Consider the following 9,527-nt stretch of genomic DNA (forward strand, 5'->3'; position numbering starts at 1 on the left):
GGTTGTCAATCATACTAACAAAGCAAAACATGATGAATACATGAAAGTTATTAACAATAATTAAACAAGGGTAAAAAGGAAATATACATATGAAGATGATCCAAATAATAAAGCAAAGAATAATAGAAGTCCTTGATGATTGATGGAAGGTTGTCAGTCCTCCAAATAAACCCAAATAATCTTCTAATTACCCAAATAAAAGGATGCCCATCTAGGTAGTACAAAAGGATTATTTATACTAAAGATTAAGTACAAGGATTAGGGTTACTAAGGGCTTAAATGACTATAAAGACCCTAAGAAAAACTTGAGCAAATGCTACTCCCGAGAGACATGCGCGGATCCTCCTTGCTAGTCCTGCCACGATCCGCTCGTCCTGTGCTGAGGCACGGGCTGTTCTGTGAAGAGATCTGCTCGGATCGGGGAGGGGACGCTCGGATTGTAGCTCTCCAGTCCGCTCGTCCTGGGATCAAGCCGCTCGGGTCCTGGCACTTTGGTACGCTCAGATCATGCTCGGACCGCTTGGAACCTTGGACAGAGTAGTTCCCTTGTTTAGCTCCTTAACAATCCGCAAGGATCTTGTTGGGGATGCAAGGATCTTTTCATCATTGCCCATTTCACTTTATTTATCTACATAGGCCTCAAGTGTCATTCTTTTCTTTGATGCTTGGTCATTAGATACGATCCATTTAGCTCCATTTCGCCTCATAAATGTAAGGTTAACGATCCTTTCCTACCAAGGACATAAAACCTCAAAGAATATGCAAAATGGGAAACTAAAGATAATAAATGACTTAAATATGTGCTAGAAATCATGGGAACGAGGTTAATTCGGGGACTAAATGTGCCTAAATATGAGTCACATCAAACATCCCCAAACTGAACCTTTGCTCATCCCGAGTAAAGAGGTGACTAACTAGGACCTTTATTTAAACTAGCCTACTAATAAAACCAATATGAGACAATTAGCGGGTCTCACTCCGCCCCTTCAACTCACAACAAGATAACCATGAGGTAGGGTGCCTTCTTGCAAGGCAAGGTGGAGCTTGCCAAAATGGCGATACATCCAAGCATTAAGCACACAAAACAAGGAATGGATGCATCTACAAAAGAATAACCACTTTTCTCATCTAAGTGGCGGAAATTATCTAAAAGGGAAGCAATCTAATGGTACCCACTCCATCATAGATATGGTTTCTTCAAATTAATAAGCCTAGGAGGATACCAATAAATCACCTCCAAGTTGTGTCAAGCTAGGGTACCTTTGTCCTCGTCTGTTAAATGCTTTCATCAAGAGTAGTCTCCTTATGGTGTTAGAAACACTGTAGGATCGCGGAATTCCTCTTCTTGCCTAGACAAGAAGAAGGTTGTCCCCCCTCCACCATGCACAAAAGTGGGTTTAATGGAAAAAAGGATCAATGTATTTTGAGTTTTGTAAAGGGAGTTTGCTTTTGGTTTTGTTATTATTCCCCCCAATTTCTTGTAGCATTTGACATTTTTGAGAACAATTTCTTTTTATCTTTTTTGCCATTTCTTTGATGTTTGGCAATTTGATGCTTGACAATTTTTAACTTTTTGCATTTTTGAACATTTTCAAAGTCACTCCAATTAGTAACGAGGGTGCTTATATTTGAAGCATAGGAGTTCTTGTTTTTGTACTCCTCTTTTCTTTGATGTATTTTGCGAACTTTTTGATTTTTCATTTTGATACTTGAACTCAAATTGATAATTTTTGTGCCCATTCCCTTTTTGTTGACAAAATTTGATAGAAGTGGAAGATGATTGCATGGCTTCAAAGGTCACCTTGGAATAAACGGTAGCCAAGGAGTTATCACACCACAAGGTAGTCTTGACTAGGCCTTAATGCATGGGTCAAAGGATACTAGCATGACACATCCTAGGGTATTTTAGAGGCATTCTAATGAGCAAAGTCTCAAGAAGAAAAAGTATATACAAGGGCCTTATATACACTTGTCAAGTTTCCCGAATAGATGTTTTCACAATTTTTTTCCTAAAATGCAACTACATGCCATGATGCAACTAACATTTATACAACCTAATGCAAATGCTTCTATCAACTAGTATGTCATACAAACTAAATGCAACTGCTAACATCACATTGGTTCATACCGCATTAATCAAAATAAAGACACATAGTCATTAACATAGAGAGGAAAAAGGAGATTGAAAGACCGTACCATGCGGTCTTCATATTCCACATGCCTCGGATGTGGCGTAGTCGATCCAATGTAATAGGAGGAAAAACAAACAAACACAAGTATATAAAAAATATACAATTCTTTTTTTTTTGGGGGAAAATGTAAGCTTCTCATTAAGATCAAAATAATGTCCCTTACATCAGATATTATATCTCATTACACTTCCAAATATTGAATCACTAACAAATTTCTAGTGACTGCTATGTAATGTAGCCAATCTAGTACCCTACCATTCCTGCAAGGCACTTCATACTGATTAAGTCTCATCTGCACTTCACGTTTGATGTTATTGACAAGCACCTGAGGATGTGATAAGTATCCCTCTAGCCGACAACGATTCCTTGCAAACCAAATATGAGCCATTAAGGAAGCAAGTTTAATAGCCACAGCCTGTTTAAACAACATGGATGTCTGCCTCCAATGAATCCACCAGGTAATTCAGTTGTTATCAGGTAGATCCACCATACACCAACAGGCAGTCAACTCCAAACAAATTCTACTATACCTACACTGAAAAAACAGATGATCATGGCATTCCAGCATCTCTCCACACAGGTAACAACAATTAGCCTGTATTACTTGCATTTTAATCAACCTGTCTTGAGTTAAGAGCCTCTTCTGAGCCACTAACCAACATAAGAAAGCATGACGAGGTATGATCATTCTATTAAGCACCCAAGGATACCAGACAACCTTATCCCCAACTGGTCTAAGCCATTGATATCCCTCCTTTAAAGTGTAATGCTCCACATTTGCACCAGAAAATAACTTAGCTTTATAAATATTCTTGACTTGGCAAATCTTCCTCCAAGCCCAACTACTACCACTCCCTGGTTCATAATCCTTCCAAGCTGTATTTTTGATATACATAGCATGAACCCATTGAACCCAGAGATGGTCAGCTTTCATTGTAACCCACCAAACATATTTCTCGATTGCAGCCACATTCCAGGTATGCAGATCTTTAAAACCCAGACCCCCTTGTTTCTTAGGTTGACAGATTGTAGCCCAAGAAAACAGAGCAGGACTTTCCCTATGATTGGAACCATACCAGAGATATGACCTGCAAACAGCTTCAATTTTACCAATGACAGCTTTTGGTAAAATGAAAATCCTAGCCTAATAACAATGCAGTGAGCTTAGAACAACTTTAATCATCACAACTCTGCATGCATAAGAGAGCTTTCTAGATCCCAAAATTCTTATTCTATCCACAATTTTCTCCACTAAACAATCACAGTCCATAATGGATAATCTCTTAGGGGACACATTCACTCCTAAGTATTTAAAAAGAACCTGCCCCTTCTTCATACCAGTCTGTTGTTCAATTTCATTCACCAATCCTACATCAATCCCATTGTAGTAAAAATTAGACTTCCTACTATTCATGACCAATCCAGATGCTTTTGAGAAATGATCAAAAGCAGATACCATTAGTCCAACAGAACCCCTATCACCTCTACAGAACAAGATCAGATCATCTGCAAAACATAAATGAGACAACTAAACCCTATTGCATAGAGGATGGAATCTAAACCTATGATAATGATGCACTACCCCCAGAATCCTACTTAAATAATCAAAACAAAGGGTAAACATGAGAGGAGATAAGGGGTCTCCTTGCCTGAGCCCCCTCCTGCCTTTGAAAAACCCAAAGGTTTCTCCATTGAGAGAAAGAGAATATGTGGGAGTGGTAATGCATTGCATAAGGATCCTAATAAAAGATTCAGGGAAGCCTGTAGCTTGGAGCATTTCCAGAACAAAAGACCAAGCCACTGAATCATAACGTTTTTGAAGATCCACCTTTATTAACACCCTAGGAGAACAACGTTTCCTTTTGTAAAGCTTGATTAAATCCTGGCAAATGAGGATGTTCCCAATATCCCTCCCTTTTATAAAAGCACCCTGACTGGGACTAATGATATCAGGTAGGACATTACCAATTCTATTACACAGCACCTTAGACAAACATTTGGAAATGGTATTACAGCAGGCAATTGGCCTAAACTGTAAAACAGTCTCAGGTAACTCCACTTTGGGGATTAAGGTGAGAATGGTAGCATTACATTATTTTAAAAGCTTCCCAGAGTGTATAGCCCCTTTTACAGCAGTTATAACATCAGACCCCACTATATTCCAGTTATCTTTGAAGAACTGGCTACTGTATCAATCTGGGCCAGGTACCTTGGTCCCAGGGATATCAAACATAGCAATTTTGACCTCATCATCAGTAATTGGAGCAGTCAGCAGAAGACAGTGATCCTCAGTCAAGCGCTGTCCTGCTTTAACCACTCTCCTATTAACAGGCTTGACCTCAGTTGCACTCCCCAACAACATCTAATAGTACTGCACAAAAGCATCGTGAATGCTCTCATGAGTGGAAAAGAACATTATTCAGATCAGCAATTTTAAAAACTCTATTCTTTGCCCTCCTTCTTTTAATGCATGCATGAAAGTAAGAAGTATTATCATCTCCATATCTCAACCAATCACATTTTGCTTTCTGGCTAAGAAATTGATCCATTGCCTTCCTGAGCTCTTCCACCTCTTTAGCACATACTTTTTCATTCTGACAGAGCTCCTCATTTAAAGGATCCCCCACCAACATTTCATGATACTGTTGATGGGACAACTCAGCAACATGAGTAAGGTTAATAATATCACCATACTGATCCTTGTTCAATTTTTTCAAATGGCATTTAAGACCTTTCAGGTTAGTGACCACCTTATACATTGCAGTCCCTTGACAGTCAATGTTCCATCCATTTTGCACAATATAAGAGTACTCAAGTGCCAATGACCACATATTAAAGTATTTAAATTGATTCCCCCTTCTCTGAACAGTCATTTCAAATTTAATAAGGCATGGACAATGATCAAACATCCCCTCAGGTAAAAAATGCACATGACTTTCAGATACCATGGTAGACCAATCATCATTTATCAACAATCTATCAATTCTACTCTAAATTTTTGCACCATTATTGTTTTGTGTGGATTTTGCGCAAGGCGAAATCAAGTCAGGGTGATATCGTGCAGGGTTAACTAGCTCTAATTAGATTTCTGGTCAGGTTGACAGGGTACGAAATTAAGCTGTAAATAAGATAACAAAAATAACAAGATAAACAATTTGGTACGTGGAAAACCCTTGAATGAGAAAAAACCACGGGCACCAAGCCAGGAGAGGATTTCACTATATGATTTGAGAGAATATTCTTATGATAACAACAATGCTTGTATTTCTAAGTAATATGTGTTCTTCTTCTTGTGTACGAATGATGTGTCCCCAATATCTTCAAAGTGTCTCTTATATAGCTTTCCTATCTTGAACGGCTGTATGATCAAGCATTGAAGGCTGAATATTCTCCATAATTACTGGCAATAATTGCTGAATATTTCCCTCTTAATTACCGTAATTACTGCATAATCTTTATACTTAATGCTGCGTATTTATTTCCATTAATATACGCGGATATGGTCAAATATTGTCCTGATATTTGGACCGTTGTCCTCTCCATGGCCTGGCGCCTAACTTCATGTGCTCTGAGAGCCTGGCACCCTGAGAGCCTGGCAGTCAGGTTTAGATCAAATGTTGATCAGGGTGGTCTGCGGATTTCCAGGCCTAACAATTGCCCCTTATCTCCTTATTGGTAGTGCCAGGACGAAAAAATGAGGAGATAACTTTAATTTTGATAAAATCACCCAACGGTTAAATTTTCCCTGATCAGTTTCCTGTAATGGCTCTTTTACTGCAACTGCTGACGCGTGGTTTATTTACTGCAACTTCCTTAATTATTTTGCGGCTGAAACCCTAATCTTCTTTGCTATAAATACTTGGGTGCTTCATTTAATTTGAACTCATCAACACAACTTCTCTGTCTTCTTTCTCTTAATTTTCCTTGTCTTCAGTTTTCTTAATTCCCAACTTCCCAAATATTTTTAATCAATCTTCCATAATTCTTCAAACAATGGCTGCAAAGAAAAAATCTACCAGGGCAGCGGTTCCTGTAACTCCTCCTCCTCAGAATCCTGAGGAAGTTTCTTCTGAAACTTTGCCTGCTTCTTCTGCTGCTCCATCTCTCGCAGTAGATAAGTCAAGTGATCCCCCATTAGAGATGATTTCAATATCTCATGGCGCTTTTCAATTCAAGCCTACCAAGGCTTTAAATGAGGATTAGTCTCCTGCAAACCGCTTAAAGCCCGAGTTCGAGAAGATTTTGAAGGATAAGGGGATTATTCCTGCTGATGCTGAAGTCTGGATCCCTGAGGATTCTCCTATCAAGGTCGACTGGGCTTGTCCTGGTTGGTTCTGCATCCATGATTAGGCCTTCAGGGCAGGCTGTAAGCTTCCTTTTTCTCCTCTTATGGTTGAGGTTATTAAGGAGATTGGTGTTCCCTCTTATCAATTAATCCCGATGGTGTGGAAAGTTGTATGTTCTATTGAGAATCTCTGTAAAAAACATGATATTTCTTTTTCTCTTGACGATTTGAAGACCTGTTATGCTGCTAAAACAAACAGTCCTGGCCGTATAAGTTTTAAGGTCAGGCCGTCAACTACTCCTCTCCTGAGTAATTTAGATAGTGGCCATGATAAGGGCTAGGCTGCTGGCTATATGTTTGTCAGGACCAATTCTGTGGGTCCTGACCTGGCGTATTTAAATCATGAGGTATGTGTGGCTGGTGAGTCTTTTGATTTCTTTCTTTGACCTGCATGTTTTTCCTGTTAGTGAGAAAATGAAATGAAAATAATAAGTCATACCTCTTATGTGTGCGATTGATTCTGGGTTCAAACTGAGTACCCTACTCCCAATGTCTCTGCTTTCCTTGCTATTCCTCCTTTGGAGAGGTCCTGGCCTCTTTGTTGTGGGGTTGGTCACCTTCCTCGCTATTTGAAGGCTGACGGTGCTCCCAGGGCTAAAGCGTCGGGGGCCGGGGCTGGTGCAACACTTCGGGCGATAAGTCTATTTTAATCTTTCCTTTCTTTTTACCAGGCTTCCCGATGATACTTGGTTTATATTCTTTGATATAGCACTTCGTGTTGCGGCTACAGTCGTCTATTCGTCTTGCCAGGTTTGGTATGGTGACCTCTCGGCCGGGTGGCTAAGATTAAGGAGGAAGGTCCTCGGGGAAGCGGGGATCTGAACTGTCATCGACTTGGACCGAGCGAGTCCGATCTTCGCCAAGGTCACTCTCTTGCACTGTTGTCATTTCTTGGAACAAGTTCAGCGACCCGAAAAGGAGAATTGAGGATGTTGATGTTTCTGCCCCGGTCAGGGAGGTGAGAGCCAGGTTGGATAATATGGAGGCTGCTAGGGTGAAAATCAGGGACTATGCAGCTTCTAAATCAGATGTCATGCTCACCTTGATTCTGTTGAGACTGCTACTCAGGCAGTTGCTTCAGTGGATCATTCAGTCAGCCTCTTGGCTAGTGCCCTTGCTGCTGTGAGGGAGGTATGTTGGAATTATTTCCATGTGTTTTGTTTTTGGTAGTCTTCTATTGTTGGTACAAGTTACTCATACTTTTCTTGTCTTTGGTCGGGTGTCTTTGTCTCCATAATGCCTATCAGGCTACTTCTTTGGTAGCCAGGATCGATCTGATGAGATCAGATTATGATAGGTTGAAGTCTGAGCTGGAATTTGTAAGGGCTGACTCGGCTGCCAAAACTGCTGATTTGACAAGGGTGCGGTGAGAGGATCTTGCTAAGATCGAGGCGAGCTTTGAGCAAGCGGTACATTGCGGGAAGCCCTGGATAGGAATGAAGAGCTTACCCGGAGAGGGATGACTTGGAGTTCAAGTTAGATGTTGCCTCCCTCTCTTTCTACATCAAGGGAAGGGCGTTTGCCATGTCGGAGAACTGTCGAGGCCGGGGCAAAATGGGACCCTGTTTGAGATGGCATTTCTTTGTCAAGTAACGACTGCATAATTTGGAGAATGAACAGGAGGTCGATTCCCCAGGGGAGCAGAACGTTGGGCTGAGTCGGCTAAGAGTGGGGAGCAGGTTGTTGATGCTGCTGCTTGAGGAGAAGCAGTAATATTATTTGATTCTCAGTTGGTATTTTGGCCCATCCAGGGGGGATGCCCCTGGACAAACATTATTTTCATTTTCCTGTTTTGGGTCAGGGGGGCTCTCTCTGGCCATTATGAATATTTTGGCGCCTTTGCCTCAGGGGGTAAAGGTTTATTAATATAGACATGATGGCCTTGTTTTGGCTGATTTCACTTTTGTCTTTGCTTGATTTGTGAGTTTCATCCTGTTGGACCTGTCAAATATTTTGTTTGCATGATTTGCACATTATTCTGGTTAAATAACCTGTACATTTTGTTTTAGTCTTTGTCATGAGTATTTCAACCAAGTATAGTTTTTTTGCTATAATGGTTGAAAGGGTGGGAAATCCGGCCTGTCAGGAGGGCTTATGTCCCTTGCCTGGCTGGAAGGCTTGGTATTCGGCCTGTCGAGAGGGCATTTTAGACTGATGGTCGGGATAAATCACCCTTGCACCGTCTTCTTGCGTCGGTAGGTTGTTATCCGTGGCGTAAACCTAGTCAGGTCAGGCAATTATTTCATGCCTGATTGGTCCTGACTTTTTACTGTATCCGGTGGTGGTTACCAACTCGTTAGACACAGTCAAGTGCAAATTTTTTGTTTCAGGAATATATTGTAGAATAGCCCTCAATCCTGAATATTTATGCGTATAATCTTTTATTATGTATAATTGTTCAGGATTCAAAAAGTAAATAGATGGGTTAGTTGAGCAGGTATAAAATACAGACAAGTCATATAAAGCATGTAGTTCATCACATAGCACATCGGGTTGAGTAGTGATTGAATTTGTACCTGACTGTAGCTTTGATCTGATCTTTACATATGGAATAGTTTTAAATGAGTTACATTCCAGGACCTTGGGATCATTTCCCCTTCTAGTGTTTAGAGCCTGTATGCTCCTTGTCCAACAATTGAATCAATTAAGTAAGGGCCTTCCCATGTGGGAGATAGCTTGCCTGCTGATTTTTCCTTTTTATTTAGAAATACATTGCGTAGGACAAGGTCTCCTTCTTTGAAGACCCTAACCCTGACGTTTTTATTGTAAGTCCTGGCAACTGCTTGTTGATATGATGCCATCCTGATTTTGGCAACGTCTCTTAGTTCTTCTGTCAGGACTAAGTTATCTTGCATCAGGTCTTTGTTTGTTTCAACGTTGTTCAGGCTGGATGTGGATGTTGGTACTCGTACTTCTGCAGGGATGACAGCTTCGCAGCCATACACCAGGGAGTAAGGTGTTTGGCCTGTCATAGTTTTTGGAGTTGTCCT

General features: G+C 40.7%; 2 protein-coding genes across 2 annotated transcripts; both read right to left on the reverse strand.

The window, feature by feature from the left end:
• Positions 1-2,655: 2,655 nt before the first annotated feature.
• On the reverse strand, positions 2,656-4,554 carry LOC141619760 (uncharacterized). The gene is made up of 4 exons (XM_074436780.1): positions 4,402-4,554; positions 3,842-4,176; positions 3,514-3,676; positions 2,656-3,336 (listed from the first exon to the last, which is right to left on the reverse strand). Exons 1-4 carry the CDS (start codon positions 4,552-4,554, stop codon positions 2,656-2,658), a joined length of 1,332 nt encoding a protein of 443 aa, XP_074292881.1.
• A 34-nt stretch (positions 4,555-4,588) lies between these two features.
• Positions 4,589-5,140, reverse strand: LOC141619762 (uncharacterized). Its single transcript, XM_074436781.1, has one exon. It carries the CDS (start codon positions 5,138-5,140, stop codon positions 4,589-4,591), a length of 552 nt encoding a protein of 183 aa, XP_074292882.1.
• Positions 5,141-9,527: the final 4,387 nt, after the last annotated feature.

Source organism: Silene latifolia, chromosome X (assembly GCF_048544455.1).
Source record: "Silene latifolia isolate original U9 population chromosome X, ASM4854445v1, whole genome shotgun sequence".
Classification (NCBI taxonomy): Eukaryota; Viridiplantae; Streptophyta; class Magnoliopsida; order Caryophyllales; family Caryophyllaceae; genus Silene; species Silene latifolia.

Bases quoted from the DNA above. Each gene is read 5' to 3' on its own strand.
- LOC141619760 (XM_074436780.1), bottom strand. From the start codon at position 4,554: ATGTTGTTGGGGAGTGCAACTGAGGTCAAGCCTGTTAATAGGAGAGTG. The intron at 3,677-3,841 runs GCAAGGAGACCC...CTTGTTCTGTAG, and splicing joins AAAGGCAGGAGGGGGCTCAG to AGGTGATAGGGGTTCTGTTG. The intron at 3,337-3,513 runs GTTCTTTTTAAA...CATTGTTATTAG, and splicing joins CTGGTATGAAGAAGGGGCAG to GCTAGGATTTTCATTTTACC.
- LOC141619762 (XM_074436781.1), bottom strand. From the start codon at position 5,140: ATGGTATCTGAAAGTCATGTGCATTTTTTACCTGAGGGGATGTTTGAT.